General features: G+C 50.8%; 2 protein-coding genes across 2 annotated transcripts; one reads left to right on the plus strand and one right to left on the minus strand.

Annotated features, from left to right (window-relative positions):
- The first annotated feature begins 213 nt into the window (after nt 1-213).
- On the plus strand, nt 214-1146 carry LOC137144268 (olfactory receptor 10D3-like). Its single transcript, XM_067534471.1, has one exon. It carries the CDS (start codon nt 214-216, stop codon nt 1144-1146), a length of 933 nt encoding a protein of 310 aa, XP_067390572.1.
- Nucleotides 1147-16355: 15209 nt separating this feature from the next.
- Nucleotides 16356-17288, minus strand: LOC137144264 (olfactory receptor 11G2-like). Its single transcript, XM_067534466.1, has one exon. The coding sequence runs from the start codon at nt 17286-17288 to the stop codon at nt 16356-16358; it is 933 nt and encodes a 310-aa protein (XP_067390567.1).
- Between the last annotated feature and the right edge of the window lie 4526 nt (nt 17289-21814).

Consider the following 21814-nt stretch of genomic DNA (forward strand, 5'->3'; position numbering starts at 1 on the left):
TGGAAAAGAAGAAAGGAAAATTAAATTGACTAGCATCAAATAGAATCAATGAAATATTAGAGTCCTGATTCTCCAAAGACTTTCACCAAACTTAGAAAGGTTTACCCTTGCAGATTAAACTGTAGTGTGCTAAGGAATAAACAAACCATAATTTATTGAGATTGCTAATCTGGCTGCATTCTCTCTATGCTTCCAGGAATGACCCCGTCTCACATGGAAATGGAGAATCGCACTGTGGTGTCGGAATTCATTCTGTTAGGGATCCCCAACACCAAAGGCCATGAGACTATCCTTTTCATCAGCTTCTTAGCTTTCTACCTCTGCACCCTGCTGGGCAACTTGCTCATTTTATCAGCCATCCTCGCTGACTCCCGCCTGCACACCCCCATGTACTTCTTCCTCTGCAATCTCTCTGTGGTAGACCTTGGATTCGCCTCCATCAGCACTCCTAAATATCTGGTCAATCTCTGGGCCAAGATTAGAACCATCTCGCTGGGTGGCTGCATGTCCCAGGTCTTCTTCTACCAGTTCCTAGGCTGCACCGAGGGCCTGCTCTGCACCATCATGGCCTTTGACAGGTACGTGGCCATCTGCCATCCGCTGCGCTACCTGATCATCATGAATTGGAGGATGTGCGCCATCCTGGCTGCCGGCACCTGGGTCACCAGCTCATTTCACGCCACCATTCTCACCATCCTGACCTTCACCCTGCCCTACTGCGGGCCCAATGTGGTGGACTATTACTTCTGTGACATCTTCCCCGTGGCCATGCTGGCCTGCGCGGACACGTACGTCATCGAGACCATGAGCTTCTCCAATAATGGCCTGGTGCCCATGACCTGCTTCCTCCTCATCCTCCTATCCTACATCCGCATCGTCTACTCCATCCTGAAGATGAACTCAGCCGAAGGGCGACGCAAAGCAGCCTCCACTTGCGCCTCACATCTGACAGTGGTGACGCTGTTCTTTGGGCCCTGCGCCCTGGTCTACACGCAGCCACAGCTGAGCAAAGTGGTGGCAACCGCTCTGCAGATCTCTGCCGATGTGGTAGCGCCCATGCTGAACCCGGTCATCTACACACTGAGGAACAAGGAGGTGAAAGGGGCTCTGAGGAAACTGAGAGGGGGTCAGACGACTGCACGTTGATGTGCTGCATCTGCAGAAGTAGCATGTGGGTGAGCATTGAAATAAGTCTACAAATTCATCCGCGTGACTCTTATGTGGCTTCTGTGAGAGTCTGTCTCTCTCCTTCCGCGTAGAGCCCTACCTGTATATCTGGAGCTCTACCAATCATAGAAGTGCTCCTAAAAGCATCTAGCTGTCTTGGACATGCTTTCAGGCTGATATTTTCAAAGCTGCCTAAAGGATAGGCACACTCAGTCTGCATTAAAATTAATAGGAATTGGAAATCCAAATCTTCTAGCTGACTTTGAAAATCTCAGCCTCATTGCACAAATCTACAGGAGCCAGGGCAGCATCTTCTGCAAACTCAAAAAAAGGAAGAAAATAATTCCCTTCATCAGCTGGCACGGACCCAATGTCAGCAGCATCTGACTTACTTAGACGTCTTAGTGCATCCCACTAGGCACCTCATCCTCTTTGTAAATCTAGAGCTTAGGCCACATTTTAGGAGATATTTAGGCACCCAGTGGGATCTTTCAAAAACACCTAGCTCCCAGGGAGAACTGGGCTTCTTAATGGCTTTGAAAATGGGCTTACTCTGCTAAGTCACTTGGTGGTTTTGTAAATGTTACCCTCTACTCAGACAGAGAGATAGAAAGAGAAATAAAAAAGGAAGAAAACATGCTAATAGGAGATTTAATGGATGTGAGAACTCTACACTCCTCACAGGCACTGTATTTTGGACTTCTTGTACGTAGGTATTGTGTCTTCTCCATCAATTGTGTTTGAATTTTGAGCAACATTCAATGTGTATAAAACCTAGGACTAAAATGAAGGATTTTTTTTGTTTGTTTTTCATCCTCAGCTGTTTTATTGGAACTTGTCTCTAAGTTGCTTCTTCTTGGTGTGCAAATTAAAAATAAAGCTGGAAACCAGTGTGTGGAGAGGACTGGACCCATTTATGAGACTGGCAAAGAAAAAGTGAAATTTAACAAAACAATAAAAACATGAAAGGAAAAAAAAAGTTGGACTTCGAGGCTGGGGTTTCCAAAGGGCCCAAGGAAGTTCAAAGTCCATGGGAATTAGACACCTAGCTCCCTTTAGGCCTCTTTGAAATTCCCAGCCTAAAGTGAAGGTGTGATATTATGTTCATTCATTTTTGCAGAGGGTGAGTTTAACGGTTATATACCACTTAAGTCCTAAAATATTTATTATATTTGCACACTTAGCCCGAAAAACTGATCACCACAAGATATTATTGAGATCAACAGCTTAGTAGATTTCAGAAAAGGATCAGACATTTATATGAATCATGAACATTGTGAGTTGTATAAAACCCCCTCATCATCGTCGTTGTCAAGGACTAGTTGTACATTTTCCTTTGAAGCTTTTCTTTGATGGAAAATTGGGTTTTCAAGGGACCTGCACAGGGGTAAACATCACCCTCTAGATGGGAAAGGAGCTTCTGCAACTGAAAACCTGCTTACAACAACACACAATCAGCTGGGCACCAAGGAAAGTAATTCTACTGGGCCAGAAATGTATAGAAATCTCACTGCATATAGCGATGGCCACTTTGACATCACTTGGTGATCTGAACCACTGACTCAAGTGGAGCTACGGCTGGTTCACTCCAGTTGGGGAATCTGGTCCATGGACTCCAGGGCAGGTAGAGCAGATTCACAGCAGTCAGGGATCTGTCCTATTTAACGCCGTGTGGATCTCTAACAATGCCTAGAGCTCTGGCTCCATTGTGGCAAGTTCTGTGCAGGGTCAGTCCATGCCCTAAGGAGCTGATGCTCTAAATCGCCAAAGGAGGCATCATTATCCCCATTTTACAGATGGGAAACTAAGGCACACACACATCAAATGACACAGGGAGTCTACGGCGGAGCTGGGAACTGAGACGGGCTGTCTGGAGTCCCACTCCAGCGCCCTCACCACAGATCCAGCCTCCTTGTGAAATATTGAGCATGGTCTTTTGTAGCACTGAAGGGCCTGTCCAGGATCCCTGTCAAGGTTCATGGCCCCATTGTGCTGAGTGTGGCACTAGACAGACGGACAGAGTGTGCTCCAAAGATGGGACATGCTGATGGGAGACAAGACGAGTTCGTGTGGCATAGCAGGGGACGGGGTGGGGGTTTACAAAAATAAGACACGGGGTGACTTATGTAATTTTCTTTGTAGGAGCTGAAGAGCGTGGACAGTTCCAAGGGGTGGGAGAAGGGCATGGACGAACCAATGGGCTGATGCACTTTGGCTGTTGCTATGTCCCTAAAGAACGTCAAACATGCTGGATTCTTCCCTGGGATCCCTTCTTATAGGATCCTGAAATTCTGTTTTTCCTTTTCCTTTTGCATTAGAACATAAGAGCCACAGTCACGGCCCAGGACCCCATTGTGCCAGGGGCTGTACAAATACAGAACAAAACACAGCTCCTGCCCCACGATGCTAATCCCATGCCCCTCCCCACCAGTAATCAGAATGGCTTTTCTATGGCTCCTGGGACTGCAGCCCCACCTCCAACCAGGCCTGAATGGATTTAGCCTTGCCGCCCTGGGTTTTGTGCAGTCAGAAAATAACCCTCATGGAGAAATGAATGCCAAGTGACTTGCCCAAGGTCATACAGTGAGTCTGTGGCAGAGATGGAAAAAGAACCCAGGAGTCCTGACCCCACACCCCACCTTGCTCTTACCACATGAAAGAGAAATGCAATCCAAGAGTCACGCATGCCAAGCTGTGCTTCTCTAGCCATAGAAGTATTGGAACAAACGCCCCCAGAAGAAGGGCTAGAACCCAGGAGTTCAAGCGTTAGACCTCTACTCTCCTCCCAAAGCCACAGATAGAACTAGGAGTCCTGAGAACCATCTCCAAGTCAGCCAGTTCTCAGGCAACTCCTGCTGAAGGCAGGATAAATCATAGCTCAGGCCTGGGCAGTTTCCTGCCCCCCCATCTCATCAGGGTGTCTTTCATCTCCTTGTTCCTCAGTGTCTATCTGAGGGGGTTGAGGGGTGGGGGTCTGTTTCTATGACTCATTTGTTTACATTTCTCCTTCAGCTCTGACGTAGCTTTTCTCTCTGCAGCGTCTTATAACCTTGCACCTTGTTTCTGCCATTCCTCCTCCTCACCCCCCCCGGCCCAGCCCCTTGTGTATTTCTCGCCCTCAAGGTCACTCACAACTGCACCAATATTAAGCTGTTGACTTTTGCTGAGTTTTTAAGCACATAATGATGATGCCTCCAGGGGACATTATTAGAAGCCTGGTTTGGGCAAAGTGAAGACGACCCACGTATTTCTTTAGTGAGGTGAGCCTGGGGGGCCTTGCTTGAATGGAGCACTCCTGCAGATTGCACCTGGTGCTGGCAAAGACCAGTACACCAAAGTGCCTTGCTTCATTGAATGCACCAATTCTGACAGAACACTGCTCTGGCTGGTATCTCAGGCCTGGCCTCTCCACACATGCAGCCCCCCCGCCAGTCAGTCTGAGCCCAGAGCTCTGCTAGAAGATGCTGCTTTGCAGAGCGTGGAGCGGGCGACCCACTCGGACGTGCTTGGAGTCAGTGCTAATCCCAATGTCCCAGGAAAGTTCTCAGGGGCACTGTGCTGGAGAGAAGAGGGTGGGGACTCAGTAGATAGCCCTGTTCTCTCTAGGTATGTCTACACATGGATCAAAAACCTGCAGCTGACCTGTGCCAGCCGTGGCTGTGTGGCAAGTCTTTTATCCCTGTGTAGATGTACTCTCTGAGTCAGGGTGCAGGGCGTCAATGCAGTGCTTGGGTCATTAGTCATGGCCATTGGCGAGGTCACGGCACATTTTGATCAAAACAGAGGTTTGAACCTTCATTTCCTGGCTAAATTCTAACACAGACACTTCTTTACATTGTAGGTACAGAGACAGCTCTAACATAGGGCAGGTCATATCCCCAGCTGGCAAAACTCACCAAAGCACCATTGCAGTTAATGCCCCTAGGTCTTTTTACACTGAGCAAATTCACTTTGGCTTTTGGCTGTAATGTGTAGACGCCAAGGTGCATGTCTATCAGACTACATGTGAGCAGGTCTCCTTTCAAAGCAAGGCTGGGTGGGAAAAGGTTTTCCCATCTCATGAGAATTTTTGACATTTTGAAATTTGTCAGAATGAAAAAAAGCAAAATCTCAACAGTGTAAACTGCAAAAAAATTCACTTGGGGGAAAATAAATGTTTCATTTTGATCATTTCAAAGTTTTTCAGTCCATATTGACCTTCTCCCCTTTTTAAAATGTCTAAACCAAGATCTGTTTTCACTCAAAAACCTTACAACTTTCTGTTGTGACAAGATTGAAATGGGATGCTTCGACAATCTTGAAAATTTTTAACCAAATATCTATTTTTTGTGGTCAGGTGTTTCATTGAACCAACACTGTTTAATGAGCAGTTCTGTTTTAGAAAAATTGGCATTAGCCTACCAAAAACATGCCCCCCCACCCCCAAAAAAACAAAAACCATCCCAACTAAAGAGATCCACACACACAAAACACCAGAAAATTGCTGTCCAGCTTAATTTCAAAGGTTCTTTTTTCCTGGCATCTGGCTGAGCTAAGTGGAGGGTTAGGGGAAGTGTGAGGAGCCTTGGAAAGATACCACTTCTACTTGAGTGCATGCATCGCTCTGGGTTCCTCCATGGCCCCTCATTTACACCAGTGAATCTAACCTCACTCCTGCGAGGGACGGAAGGGTTTTCATCCCCATTTCACAGGATGAGCAGCAGAGAGGTTGTCAGATGCTCCTTTGATATGCCCAGCATAGGTAACTCACCCAAAGTCACCCAGGCAGTCTGTGGCAAATCTTGAACCCAAGTCTCCTGCGTTGCAATCTGCCCACAACAGCAAGTTTTGTTGCTCCTACAAATGGCAGGAACTCTGCTACACGTCGCTGAGCGCTGCATACTGGCAGCTTGTCTGTTAACACGCCATGTGCACACACCCGGTCACCTCTCCTTCACAGAGAGCTCTTGGAACGCAGCCCAGCACTGCGACCGCATGAGCAGCCTTTGCAGGAGGAAAGGTCTCTGCATCTTTCTGAAGAACCCTGGCCCAGATCCTTCGCTGGTGAAAATTACCCCCAAGGGCTGCAGCCCTTTTCTCTGAATGCCATGGCTCTTGGCTGCTCGCAATCTGTGCAGTGTTCAGCCTGCAGACCTAGAGGTGAAAGGTTTCCTAGGACAGCCTCAAGTCAAGTGCCCCAGGGCTAGGCCAGCCTGGCAGATCTCATTTATACTTATTGCGTATATCATGGTAGTGCCTGGAGGCCCAACTGAGACCAGAGCCCTGTTCTGCCAGGGGCTGCACCGACAAACAGTACCAGCGAGATCAGGACCCCACCTGGCCGGGTGCAACCCAGACACACAGAGCCACAGAGATCAGGACACCGGCTTGACAGCGCTGCACAGACAAACAGTAACAGAGCTCGGGACCATCACGGGGTCTACTCACCGCTAGGGTGCCTGGGGAGTCTCACCTTCCAGGCCCAACACCTCCTTCCGCTGCTCATCCATGTGCCCCGCCGTGTCTCTGAAACTCAGAGTGCTCTATCTTCGTGGCTTGTCCCTCTGGCCAGGTCATTAAAATCCTCCCCTTCCAGGGTAGGAAAGTCCCAGCAGACAATTGTCCGAGGCAGCCTTCTGCTCCATGGCCCGGTCTGTGCCGCTGCCCCAGAGGGTGGGGTGGGAACCCAGGCCCACCCGCTACTGCAGGGTCCAGCCCAGGGGGACCCTCTGTCTAGCAATGATGGGCTGCTTGCTGCCAGCCCCTCTCACTATTTCCCTGGAGCTCTGCCGGTTCACCCACTCTCTGGGCTTACCAGCCCAAACTGCCTCCTTCCTTCTCCCAGGGAACGGCGGCTGCCAACTTCCTGGCTTTATACCAGCCCCACCTGTTCCTTCCCAGCTGGGCTCCATCAACCTTTCCAGCCCTGCTTCTCCCCAGGTGCAGGTTAATTAACCTAACTTAACCTGCTTTGCCTCGCCTGGGCTGGACGCTCCCTTGTGCCAAGCACTGCACAGCTGCTCAGGGACTGGCACCCCTTTGTGGTAGGCACCGCTTAGACACACAGCAACAGACCCCTCCCCCCCCACTGTGCCTGGTGCTTGGCAAACACACAGTAACTGAGACCCATTGTGCCGAGCGGTGCCCAGACAGCTCCACCCCGGAGAAGCTCACCGTGTAGCTGGCAGCTGATGGAATCTAGTGGCTGAGTCAAAGCAATGGGTGAGGATTGGTGGGGTGGAAGGACAAGGTAACCATGTGATCGTCTTTTCAGAGCCTTTAGGGCCAGAACAGACCCTTGTGAGTCTTGCAGTTTCAGGGTAAATTGAATCTCTGCCCCCTTCGTGGCAGCCCCTTAGAGCACACACCTCCGGTTGTCCCCTCTCTTTGGGCGGAGAGCCGTCTCCCTCTCCCTCTAGACCAGGGATTTAAGCTTGAAACTGCCCTGCAATTGCTATGACTAGCTCCACAGGTCTGTGTGCGAGGTCTCCGGGACAAGAAGAATGACCAGTCACCTGCCAGCTTTCACAGCACACAGTCCATTTCTTTTAGGACAAAAGCATTACAGAGAGAATAGACAGGGGTCCTGGATCCAAACTGCGCGAGTGACCCCCAAGGGGGTGATGATTAACCAAGGGCGAAACATTGAGTGATCTTTGCAGGGGCGTTTGGGCTAAAACTCACTGCTATGTAGAGGCCAGAATTGAACCCAGGAGTCCTAGCTCCTGGCTCCCCCATTCTAGCTCACTGCACCCTCCACTCCTCTCCCGCCTCCAGGAATAAAACCCCAGAGTTAAACACAGAACAATTCCAGGCAGTAACAAAGCCCACGTTTATATGCAGGAGGGTGAGTAACACTGGCAGAAACGCTCAAGGGAAGCAGTGCATGCTCTGGCTTGTGAGGTCTTCAAGTCAAGATTGCCTCTGTGGATGACAGGCTTTCCGCAGGCACGAGTTATAGGGCTCGGCCCTCTGTGGTGAACTTCTGTGGCCTGCCAACTCCAGGTCAGGCTAGATGATGCTGCTGGTCTCCTGTGGCATTAAACACCGAGCAGGCTGTGAATCCCTGCATCTGGACACACTGCCTGGCAGTGCGTTCAAGCTGCGAGGCCATGGCCAGAGCCCTACGCTCTGAGAGCTCCCTTCACCCCTTTAAATCTCCCTGACCAACCTCTTCACGCAGAAGGAGGATTTGTCCCCGCAGGTGAAACCAACGTCGGACTGGAAGGGTTTAAGGGTCAGCGTTCTTGTGGCGATTAGCCCAGAGTCGCCCACTTCAGGGTCCTTGCACCTGCTTCTGGAGAAGCTGGTACCAGCCACTGGGGGAAACCTGGCTGGAGGAGCCTCGGTGCTCATCCCATCAATAGAAATAGAGAAACTGCCTGTTTCTCTGCTCTGTTAAATTCCTTCTTCAGCTCTGAGGTGTCCTTTCTCTCTGCAGCTTCTTACAACCCTGCACCCTCCCTGTGCCCTTCCCTGTGTTCTCTCCCCTTTCCCCCGGTGTATTGCACTCCCCTGGGCCACTCACAGCTCCGCCAATATTAAATCCTGGACATTTGCTGTGTTTTTAAGCACATCATGATGCCCTCCCGTTGGCAAACTCCCACGGGCATTATCAGAATTGCCTGGGGCACAGCGAAGGAGAGAGCTCATGTATTCCCTGAGTGAGGCGAGTCGGAGGGCCTTGCTAGAACGGATTGGTGTTGCAGATTGCACTGGGTGCTAACTAGGAACATTACACTGAAGCTCCTGTCTTTGCTTAATTTAATGCAGCAGTTCTCACAGAAAACTGCTCGCACTGATCTTCCAGGCCTGGCCTCCCTCTCTGAGTCCCGCGCTCTGCTAGGAGGTGCTGTATTGCAGAGTGGAAGGGGTTACTCAGTAGGATGTTCTCTCTGCTCGGAGTCCGTGCTGAGCCGTGTCCCAGCCAGCTGCTAGGGGAGCACAGTGTTGCTGGGAAAATGGTGGGGGCTCAGTAGACAGCCTTGTTCTCTCTGAGTTCTTGCTGACCCCCTGTCCCAGCATGGAAGCAGGGAACGGTCGTGGGGGCTCAGCAGGGGATGAGCTCTCCTGAAAATCTGAGCTGAGCCCCAGTTGCGAATACAGCGCTTGGCTCCTGGAGAACTCATGGCACTTTTTGGTCAAAGCAGAAGTTTTAACCTTCATTTCCTGGCTAAATCCGAATTCAGGCTAGGAACTTCACTGACGGCAACAAATTCGCCGACTTATCTGGATCGACTGAGCGGTCAGTGAAGACCCTCTCAGTCGATCCAGAAATCGACATACTAAGACCACCTTCTCAAGTGGCGTAGCACTGCGTCGACGGGAACCGCACAGTGCAGTGAAGACAGTGCACAGAACAGCAGCACAGAAGTTGACGGGAGTTTCGCAAGTTTTTTGCGTACCTTGCGTAACTCCGGTCGACTGCTGCCGAATCTCCGAGGTAAGTGAAGACAAGCCCTTAGTTAATTCCATGCTTGTTATGCAGACAGCTCTAACGTAAGGCAGCTCATACCCCAGCTGGCATAACTCACCCAAGCGCCATTGGAGTTAATGCCCCTATGGCTTTTTACGCTGAACAAATTCACTTGGACTGTTGGTTGTAATGAGCAGACTCTAAAGTGCATGTCTATCAGACTATACGTGGACAAGTCTCCTTTCAAAGGAGGCCTGGGCAGGAAATGGTTTTCCCGTCCCATGAAAATTTTTGATATCTAGACATTTTTCTTGTCATCAATCGGGACAAAAGGTCAAAATCTCAAAAACTTTTGTGTACCAAAAATCTGGAAAAAAAAAATCAATTTGGGTGAATCAAAAATGATATTTTTAAATATAATTTCACAATGTTTTATTTCATTTTTAACCATTTTTTTCCTTTTAAAACGTCTTTAGTGAATATTTACTAAAATTTCAAAAGGAAGTCATTTTAACTCCAAAAAACAAAACTTTCTGGTTTGACAGTGTTAAAACAGGGGGCTTTCACCACCTTGAAAATTTTCTAACCACAAAATATTTTGAGCTGTGTTTTCCGTTGAACCCAAAACTGTTTGGCAAGGAGTTTTGGTTTTGCTGAATTGGCATTTTTCAACAAAAACAACAACAAAATTTCAAAAGAAAATTCCCATCCAGAGCTGCTATTTCAAAGGTCCTTCTTCCTGGCGCTGGCTACAGTGAGGAGAGCAAGGGGAGAAGTCAGGCGACTTTGAAGGATAAAACTTCTACTTGAGTGCATGCGTGTCTCTGGTTCCTCTATGACCCACCACCCCCATCTATCCTCATGCCTGTGAGGTAGGGAAGGGTTATCAGCCCATTTCACAGACTGAGGACCAGACATATTAAGTCTAACGCTCCCCAAACTGTCCAAAAGACCTGGGCTCCTGTGGTGGAGGCCACCCACCTCCTGACTGCTTTCTAGCGGCTGGGGGTGATACTGCAATTTCTCCCCCCCTGCTCCTGACACCCCCTCCAGGTTACCAACCTTGACTCGGGCTTCTAACGGAGACTTGACTCCTTCTCGGGGCTTAGGCCACTTCACGAGTGGAGGAACATGGGCTACGCACAACTCCTGGGTTCCAGCCCAGGGACCCTGAACACAACAGCCATGTGTTGCTGCCTTTAATGAGCTGCTGGTGCTTCCCAGGGCCTCTTCCCACCAGGTCCCTTCACCTCCACCTGTTACTTTAGGGTTACAGTTCTCAGGTCTTCTCACTCCTACGGCCAGTGACTACAGCCAGAGCAGAGCCCCCACCCTTGCCCCTCTGGTCCTGACCCACTAAGCCCCTGCTGCTCCTTTTATCTGAGCCCTGTGGGCTTTGATCGGCTGCTTCGGTGCAGGAACTCTAGGCAGGAATTGAGGACCCACCTTTGCTGCTCTTTCTCTGGGGTGGGGTGTAGTAGGACCGTGGGGCCTTCAGTAGGGGGCCACGAAGGCCTGGGGCACTCCGTCGCAGTTCATTACTCCCTTAGGCTCCTTTGAAATTCCCAGAGGTCACCCATAGAGCCTAGGGCTGAACTGGGAGTTGAATCCTGGTCTCTTGAGTCACAGCTCGCCCGCAATAAACCATTTGCGTATGGTAACGGTAAGTTTGATCGGTCCTACTGAAGCCAGGATCCACGCTACGTGCTCTTGAGTGTCATCAACCTGCACCTTGTCTAATAACAATCTATCCATACAAGGTCACTCACAGCTGCGCCAATATTAAGCTGTTGACTTTTGCTGTGTTTTTAAGTACATAATGATTCTGGTCATTATTGCACTCATTGACATATGTTTGTTAGGTCCAAGTGAGGCAGCTGCAGTAAAAGTAAGAGAAGAATCCAGCAATCCTGACCCCCAGTTATTTGATCTAAACACTAGACCACGAAACCTACTGAGCGCTGGGAATGGAACCCAGGAGTCCTTGACCAGGATTTTTCAAAAGATCCCAGTAGAATTAGGTGCCCAGTTCCCACTGATCTCCAGTGGGAGTTAGACAATTAAACTGCCTTTAACTCCTTTGAAAACTCCATCCCTGTTCCTGTTTTTTTATGGTAACGAGCTGTCCAACGCTGTTCCATACACCTATAGTCATTGTTGTTGCCCTTCTCTGGACATGTTTCCAATTCTAATATATCATCAAAGACAAAGCTGGAGGATATTTGAAAAATGTGGATGGTCAAATAGCCACAGCTGCTGCCATATTCACAGCCGCAACTGGAATATGCCAGCGCAAGACCACACAGAAGAGTGATTTACGAGTTAAGTCTCTGGTATATGAATTAGGAGATTCGAGCTCAAATACCTGCTCTTCTACATGAACCTGGATGAACCTGGGCAAGTCATTTAGTCTCTCTGTGTCTCAGTTCTGCATCTGGAAATAGGATGATAGCCCTTCCCTACCGCATGAAGGTGTTGTGGGGATAACTACATTAATGATAGTGAGGACTCTGGTCTATGATAAGCAGAGTGCGGGACAGATAAGTGTTTATGATACACAGAGAGAAGCCAGATTTACCAGTTACTGTCCACTCCCCAGTATGATCACACAGATGGAAATATGGCAATCGTAGGCCAGATGCTAATTTCAGTTACACTACAATCTGTCCAGAATAGCGCTGTCGACTACTGGCCCAATGAAATAAGTGATCTGATGCAGATACGAAAATGAGTCCATGGTTAAGACAAGAAAAGAAGCTTGTCTCCTTTGCCATCCACCAGCCCATATGTCAGCAAAGACTTGAGACTAGAGCCCTGGAGAATAGAATTCAAGTCCATGAGATCCCCTACCCAGCTCATTTCCAATGTGACGGTTCAGAAAGAAGCAAAATACATATTTTAGGCAAACGATGCATATATGCTCATTGTGTCGGATGTCCCGCGTGCTATGGCAGTGAAGGCTTTCCCGAACCAGAAGGGAAGAGAAATGATATGACCTTCTTGTTTTAGCGTGTAAGCCACAGGTGCTTAGGAGGAAATGAAATCAGGGGGCAAATTATCCTGTAACTTTCCACTGCCAAGTTTACTGCACCTCCTCTGAAGTATCTAGTGCTGGCCCCTGTCTGTAACAGGACACTCCTTTTGATGGTCCCCTGCTTGGACTGACTACAGCAGTTCCTATGGGGTTGGGTCTCATTTACCCCATGGTCACTCTGCATGATTCTGGTGGCTTGAAGGGACCTCACAAGATGGAACCGTCAGAGCGGGGTTAGGTGGGCTGCAAGAAAATGAGATGCAGACCTTTGCCCCTAGCTAGCTAGCTAGATACCCTCACTGAAAAGGTGGTACTTATTATATAAATTATTCTAATAGAAATTTTACTATTTAAGTATTTACATATGTAATAAAAAGATGCAAAATCTGAAACATAACCCAGATTGGCTAAGAATATGCTATATCTCTAAAAGTCCCCCACATCTGCATTAAAAGAGGCATCTGTGATTATATTCAGGCAGTAGATGGTAGAGTATTAACTGCATCATTACAAAGTGACTATGTCACATATTGTGCAAATTTCTGATCAGGAATTTCCCATAGTATATGTGTTCAAGAAAATAATGAGATTCTCACACAACTGACATTTTTCCTAGGAAAAAATTGATTTTGCCTCCATTTTTTTCCAATTCTCCATCAAGAAAATTTAAAAGAACAAAAAAGTTTGTTTTGGGTCAGAACAATCTGTATCATAATACATCCATTTTCTGAATGAAAGCAAATCTGACCTGCCCCACCCAGCCACCTGATCTACTGACCCTGAAACTGACTCGGCAATCTGATCTGCCGTCCCTGAGTCTCCCCTACCGTTTCTGAATCGCACCCAGCAATCAGACCTGCCTGGTCTGAGTCCCACCCGGTAACCTCCATCCTTAGAGGTTTTTAAGGTCTGGCTTTACAAAGCGCTGGCTGGGATGATTTAGTTGTGGTTGTTCCTGCTTTGATCAGGGGGTCGGACTAGATGATCTCCTGAGGTCTCTTCCAACCCTCATCTTAGAATCATAGAATCTTAGAGTTGGAAGGGACCTCAGGAGGTCATCTAGTCCAACCTCCTGCTCAAAGCAGGACTAACCTCAGCTATATCATCTAGGATTTTATGAGCTTGATGTGCCTGGAATGGGGACAAGAGCTCTGAATGGAGGGTGGGGGAACAGGGCAGGCTGGGAGGCTGGATGAAGTTGGGGTGACGAGCTGGAGGGAGTGGTGGTCAGATGTCTGGTTGTGGGGGCTAGGGGTCTGGCCAGACTGGGCATGAAGAGCCTGGCTAGGGGGAGAGGGCTTTGATGAGGGGGCAGGATGGAGTGGGGGTGAGGGGCCTGGATGGGGCAGCTGTCTGGGGGGGGCAGGACAGATTGGGGGTGAGAGGCCTGGCTGGGGGGCAGGACAGACTGGGGGTGAGGGGTCTGGCTGGGGGGTCTGGCTGGGGTGGGGGACAGTGGCCTGGCTCAGGGGGCTGGATGCTGTGAGGTGAGAGGTGTGGCTGGGGAGTGATGGATGGGGTGGGGGGTGAAGGCTGCGGCTTGTGTAGCTCTGTGGCGGGGAGCTCAGAATGTGGAGATCACCCCCAACGGAGAGGGACTTGGGCATCTCTACTGTGTGGCATATAGGGGGATCTGAGAACGGGGCTGTCCCCCTGCAGAAAGGGGCTGGTGTGGCCGGGGTGCGGGGCATAGACAGGGAACCTCAGAATGGGGGGATCCCCCCTGTGGACAGAGACAGAGATCCCCCTTTTCCCATGCTCTCGCTGCTTAGAGGGTCCCCTCTCCCCCAGCACTGAGCTACACCCAGGCTCTGCTCCCTGGCGCCCCCCTCAACCAACCAAGAGCTGACCCCGGGTGGGAGGAAATCTCACTTGGATGAGGAGACCCCTCCCAAGCCCACCCAGCCCCTCTGCACATCTTCCCTGCCCTGTCACCCCAAGGCGGTCGTGACGGCTGCCTGCTCTGCGCAGTGGGTCCCATGTGTAATGAGTGGGGTTGTTCTCAGCAGAGCAGGGGTCCATGGGAACCTGAGACTCAATAGCTCTGCTCATCGCCACAGACCAAGAGCTGACCGGACCCTGGAGACTCATCTCCGCCCTCCCACCGGCCCCTCGCTCCAAGCCCTGGGATCTGCCCTCAGCTCTCGCAGGAGATGAGAGAACTTCTGCTTTGAAGTGCCTGGTTCCAACTTTTCAAGCAGAAACCAGCGGCAAACTCCGCTCAGCTCTGTAATTGGCTCCGCCAGCGGCCCCAAATCATCAATATCCAGAGCAAGAAACGTTCAGACAAAAAAACAAGCTAGTTCTGCCCAGGGGATTTGCAGTCTGGGCTGCATGATTTATTAAGTGGCTCTAACTCAGACACCCTACCGAGACAGATAGCTTCTGTTAATAGCTAGTATTCACGCAGTGGTTGTGACGTCTAGTGGTCAGAGGGCTGGACTGGGAGCCAAGACTCTGGGGTTCTTTTACCAGCTCTCAGGGGCCAATGGGGCCACTGACTTAGACCAGGGAGGGACGGGCGGTCAGGACTCCTGGGATCTATCCTTAGCTCTGGAAGGGAAGTGGGATCCAGTGGGTTAGAACGGGGGTCTGGGATTCTGGACTCCTGGGTTAGGAGGTCCCCACACTGGCTGGGAAATGTGTAAGCGAGATCCACCCGGATACTCCTGGCACCCCACATGCTACAGAGGAAGGTAGAAAACCCTCAAGGTCACTGCCAGTCTGACTGGAGAGGAAATTCCTTCCCACCCCACGTCTGGTGACCAGCTACGCCCTGAGCACGTGAGCAAGAGGCAGCCAGCTGAGCAGCTGGGACAGAAAATGCTCAGTGCCACCTTGGAGCCACCCCGGGCAATGTCCCGTCTCCAGCCATGGCCATCCCTGATGCTTCTGAGGAAGAAGACAACAATCAAATAATTATTTTGGAGTGGGGGGGTCCCTTCCTGAGCCTTGCAGGAGACCAGCTGAAACCCTGCAGCACGAGCTTTTGGGAACAGCAGACGTGAACCACAAGGAACCTTCAGGGCTGCCACCCACGCCCTTCCATCCCAAGAGACTCCATCACACAATCCAGCTCGGACATTGTCCAGCTATTCCAGAAAACGAATGAAGTTATTTACCACCATAACCCCAGTTTGGAGACTGTCCCAGAACCTCGTGCCTCTGATGGTTAGAGAACGTCTTCTCCTTTCTGTCCCTTGGTACGGGAGGGGAGTGGGGTCCAGTGGGTTAGATCAGGTGAAGCTGGGACTCCTGGCTTCTGTCGCTGGCTGTGAAAGGGGAGTGTGATCTACAACAAACAATACAGCATTGCCATGATTTGGGTCCCGGGTCACAGTCTCCAGCCATCACCAGACTGGCAGGAGAGAAAGGAGCAGAATGTGGCCCTCTGAATCTAAGCGTGAGAACACATTGATACAGGGAACAAGCTGGAAATGCAGCTGCACAAAAAGAGCAGAGACGCAAGCCAGCCTCCTCGCCCGCACACGCAGTCTGCTGTCCTCTGCACACCCCCACTGAGCAGGGCTCATTTCCTCCAGCAAAGACACAACCCTCCCAGCTCCCGTTTGCGTTCTGGCTGTGCCGTCACACGGGCATTTTTTAACATGAGGCGGGACTCCCAACAGTCGTGGGAAATGCTGTGAGTTCCCCCTGCAGGGCTGGAGCCAGCACCCCTTAGAAAGGAAAGGACTCATGTCTCATTGCCCACCCTGCTGACCGGCCAGTCCCTGCAGACTGGGACCAGAACATGACCCCCTACCGCCCTCCCAGCAACGTCCTCCTCAGCGCCTCCTTCATCTCCTTGTTTCGCAGGCTGTAGATCAGCGGGTTGAGAAAGGGAGTCCCCACCGTGTAGAAGAGAGTCACCACCTTCCCGCTGCTTCCTGAGGCGGCCGGGTTGACATAGGTCACCATGACGGAGCCGTAGAAGAGACCCACGACGGCCAGGTGCGAGGTGCAGGTGGAGAAGGCCTTCTGCTGCCCGGCCCCTGCAGGGAGCCTCAGCACCGCCCTGATAACTAGCCCGTAGGAGGTCAGGATGAAGAGGATGGTGATGAAGAGGAGGAGGGAGATCGTGGTGGAGAAGGTCTGTTCGGTCCAGGGAGCTGGGGCGCAGGAGACAGCCAGCAATGGGTCCGGGTCACAGATAAAATGATCCAGGGTGTTGGGGCCACAGAAGGAGAGCTGGGAGATGAGGGCGACGGGCCCTATGAACCAGAGGAAACCGAGGAGCCAGCAGGAGGCCACCAGCAGCCAGGAGCTCTGCGGGGACATGAAGATCGGGTAGCGCAGGGGTTGGCAGATGGCCAGGTACCTATCCAAGGCCATGGCTGCCAGGAAGAGGCACTCGGTGGCCCCCATGGAAAAGAAGAAGTAGAACTGCACAAAGCAGGCGTGGAAGGAGATGGGGACACCGGGATTCATGAGGTCAAAGAGCATCCTCGGCACGGTGGTCGTGACGTAGCCGACCTCCAGCCAGGCAAAGTTCCCCAGCAGGATGTACATGGGCAGCTGCTGGAGGCGGGGGTCCCGCAGCACGGCCCACACGATGCTCAGGTTGCCGGCCAGTGTCCCGGCGTAGGTGCAGGAGAAGAGGGCACAGGCGAGATCCCGGCCCAGCCGGCTCAGGGAGGGGAAACCCAGCAGGATGAACTTGGTCACTGGGCTGGTGCCGTTGGCTGGATTCATTGGGGGCTGGGAAGGCCTGTAGATGAAAGGAAACGATCGACAGGACACCAAGGCTCTTCCCAGAGCTCTGGGAGGGGAGCGGGGTCCAGTGGTTACAGGAGTTACAGCCAGTCTCTTATACACATCACATCCCAAACTCCTTCCCAGCCACCTGTCCCACCACCCAGTGTCCCATCTCCAGGCATTGCCTGGGGCTTCAGAGGAACAAGATTTAACCTGCCCCCCTCAAAAAATAATAAAAAACAACCCAAGCACTCGCCAAATACATGGGGCTGTGGGGTGGAAATCCCTTCCTGGCCCCTGCCGATGGCCAGCTGAACCCTGAAGCATGAGTGTTGAGAATGTGGGACAATCACTGGAAATGAGCCCCAGGGCTGCTAAGCTTTGCCCCCACCCTCCCAAGCAACCCCGTCCAACAATTGCGCTCATACAGTTGACCAGCCCACACTGAAAACAAAGAAAGTTGTTCGCGCCCCCCCCCCAACTCCGACGGGGAGGCTGCTGCAGAACGTCCCCCCTCATCTGGTTGGAAACCCCCTGCTAATTTGCAGCAATCCTGTGTGCATGACCAGGTGGGTGGCTGGGCAAGGAGGGGTGGGCGACCGAACCGTGAAGCAGCCAGGGAAGGAATCGAAGCAAGAAAGAAGCTGTCTGGGAAAACCCACCTGGCTGTGAGATCTCAGCCTCTTCTCTCCGCCTCTGTTAGGAAGGCGAGAGGGGGATGATATCTGCTCTCTGCGCTGCTGGGTCCCTGGGACATGGTCTCTGGGGCATGTAGGAGAAGCTGGATCTGGATTTGATGCCTGAATAACATGTGGGCACCCAGGGGAGTGCCAGGGAGAGCCCCCATCTTCCCAGCCACCCCACCCAAAAACCCCACACAGATTTCCCCCATCTTCACACACAGCCCCCCACAAAACACACACAGTCCTCCCCATCACACACATCTCTCAAGCAGAACCGGGCATGGGGGTGAGGGGCCTAGCTTTGGGGGGGCTGTAGAGAGTGGGACTCAGGATGAGGAGACCCCTCTCAAGCCCATCCAGGGTCCCAGCAGCAAACTCCTCTCAGCTCTGTAATTGGCTCTGCCAGCGGCCCCAAATCATCAATACCCGGAGCGAGAAATGTTCAGACAACAAAACAAGCTAATTCCCCAGGGGATTTGCAGTCTGGTCTCCATGGTTAATTAAATGGCTCTAACTCCCATGAAAGATACTGGAGGGAAAAACAACAACTTCTGTTAATGCCAAGAGTTGACACAGCCCAGGCAGTGGGAGTGAGGTCTAGTGGTCAGAGGGCTGGACTGGGAGCCAGGACTCCTGGGTTCTTTTTCCAGCTCCCAGAGGGCAGTGAGGTCCCCAGAAGGGACCGGCAGCTCATCGTGTCTCAACGTCTGTATATCTGAGGTCACTGCCTAGCAACTGAAATTAGATGAAGGGTATTACAACCCTCGGGAAGCTAAACTGTTCTGTGCCGTGGGTGAAGAATAGCAGGGACTGCTGTGCACCAGTCCCTAAGGCCCCCGTGATGGCAGAGAAAGGATTAAAGGAGATACAGCCAGCTAATCCTGGCAACTGACCCCCACCCACAGGCTGCAGAGGAAGGCTGAAAAATCCCAAGCTCACTGCCAGTCTGAGCTGGGGGAAGTTAGACCCGGAGCATGTGAGCAAGAAGCCAGCCAAGCACCTGATTGTTTGACTCGGTGCCACCTCCGAGCCCTGGCCCACCCCACCCACTGTCCTGTCTCCAGCTGTGGCCGTCCCAATGCTTCAGACCAGGACGACAACAACACAAACAACCTGCATCTCCCTGAAAACAGAATTTTGTTGGGGTTGGGGGAAGGCAACTTTCTTCCTCACCCCTGACAGTGACTAGCTGAAATGCTGAAGTTTTTAGGAGCATCCAACATAAACCACAAGGGTTCTACTGGGGTAGATCCAGCGGGGGCTGGGACTCCTGGGTTCTGTCCCTGGCTGTAGGAAGGGCATGTGGTCTGTAACACAGGAATATAACATTGCCATGATTCGTTAGCGAAGTGAGCAGGAGTCAGGCTGTGAACGCTGGCAGACTCACAGTCAGGGGCAAGAACAGAGCTGGTAAAACACATGCATTGCAAAGAAGCACTGGGAACAGAGCACGCAGCCATGCATGTTCCAGAAAGGGATCAGAACATCCCAAAGATAGCAAGGGCACACTGGCCCCTCAGCATGACAATCAGATGGATAGAGATGTTTTGGCTGAACCATCCGGTACACGGTAAAAGGTGGTGTGACATGCGGTACCCCATGTACACCCTTATGTTGTGATTTGTGTATCACTCATGTTCACCCTTACAGTGTAACTGTGCGTTGTGTGATGCAAAGTGTGCCAGGGGAGGTGTTTTTGGAACGCTCGTGGCATCCTGAACATTACTGTTGTGGTAGCATGTTCCCTGCAGTCACACATGTGTACAGACATGAAATTCTGCTATATCATATCCCCACATGTGTGTCTCACATGGCTTGAATAGATGCAGACAAACACAGAGCTGTGTTTCCACGCCCCGCAGAGGCCTGCATACAGGAACAATGGACTGGCCTAAGCACCTGTGAGCACTTTGGTTCAAGTGGAAGAAACCATGCCCCTGGCTGGACAGGACCAATCACCCGACCCCAGAGGGTGTTGGGGAAACTTGTGAAAAGCTGGTGTGTCTTTGTCTCAAGGCTCTCCCTTGGAATCCATCTGCTAAGCAACACCAAGGACTGAGAATCTACCCACGGGGGCTGGGGGAGCCTGGCTGCAAGATGTATCCCAACTAACTGCTCTCCAGCAGCAGTTTCTATGTCCTTCCCTGGATTTCCTGAGTCTCTCTGCAGTTCCTGGCAGACTGGGATCCACTCCACAGAGGGGCGCTTCCGGCTCCCCTCCTGGGGCAGGCTTGGGTGAGAGAGAAAGGACTGAATGGGACCAGAGGCAGAAAACCCCTCCCGGCTGTAGCTGATCCTGGCTTATGCAGGCTTCAGACAAGATCACAGCCCAGGATGTCCCTGCTCAGGGGCTAAATAGCTGAATCCAGTCTCCAGGGTTGCAAGCCCAGCTCTGATCTCACCTCTGGAGCAAACTGCTCTGACAACCTGCCCTAGCAGACCCTAAACCCCAGAGGGGGAACAGCACCCGCCCTGGATCTCACAGGATGGCAGAATCCCTGGAAAGAAACAAGGCAGGGCGGAGGCCCAAAGCGTGTCCCAATGTGTTTGCCGAATAAAACAGGGATTTTTAACACCGACACATTGCTAACGGCACCAGACTCTCAGCAGGCCTGGAGTAGCCTGTTCCTGCATTAACCCCACATAATCACCTTTGGGGGAGCGCAGAGCTGTTGGGTCTTTCCCCCTGCATTGCATCAGCAGCTCTTGGGATGCAGCCGCTAGAGGAACCGACACCCAGGCTGCTATGGCTGCTTGACGTTGGACACTAGGAGATACCCAGAGACAAAGACTAAAAAGTAAGGGCCGAGTCCTCATCCAGTTACACTGAGCTGAGTTTAGTTGGGGATATTTTCTCCCACGGGGGATATGGGCCTTTGATTCCAGTTGAGGTATCTTCATTTTCAGCATCTGGCCAATGACACAGTTACACATCCACGTTCTTTGCCCATAAATACACGTACGCATGGAAACGTGCACACACAATAATGTATATTCACAACACACATGCAGTTACACAATACTTTTCACTAATACACACACAATGTTGTGTATTCACAAACACGCACAGTAATGCACACTCAGAAACACACTCCCTCTCCGGAACAAGTGCTGACAATCACACAAAACTCACACACTTTTTTTCAGTAACAAACACATGATATTGGACATTTGCATCAGGGATAGGTACCGAAGGACGCACACGGGCCTGTAAAACACACTACTTACAAGGTAAAATCACAAAAAGAAACACGTAAACCAGACCTACACTAGAAACTTTCACCAGCAGAACCTTGTCGGTTAGGAAGTGTGATTTTTTTTGCAACATTTCTATCCCGGTAAAACCCTTAGTGGAATTATGGTTAAAGTACCTTAAAAGTGCTTCTGTGGTGTGGCTTGTTTATCTCAGAGAACCAGCGTAAGCTATACCAGCAGAACTACTAGTTCATATACACTGGGAGAGTTTGTTTGTATTGCAATATCGGGAAAGTTTTTCTAGGGTAGACGTGGCTATTCATTGTCTGATTATACATTCTCTCTCTCTCTTTTACTCTCATATAAACACACACACATCACACACATATTCGCCACCATTAACTGTCATTAGGTAAAATTATGAACTTCCCAAGTGATTTAGGTACCTAAATCTCATTTTCAAATGTGACTTTGGCACATATAAATATAAAACTCCCAGATTTTTATAGGTATTTAGGTGCGTAAGGGAGATTATTGAAAGCACCCAGGTGCTTAAAACCCATTGAAATCCATGGTGCCTAGGTTTTTCCTTTAAAACAGCACAAGGCATTTTGAAAATGGAACCTTGATTCTCTAAGGGTACGT

Source organism: Emydura macquarii, unplaced genomic scaffold (genome assembly GCF_026122565.2).
Source record: "Emydura macquarii macquarii isolate MOO-44397 ecotype Brisbane River unplaced genomic scaffold, CSIRO-AGI_Emac_v2 contig_3438, whole genome shotgun sequence".
Lineage (NCBI taxonomy): Eukaryota > Metazoa > Chordata > Testudines > Chelidae > Emydura > Emydura macquarii.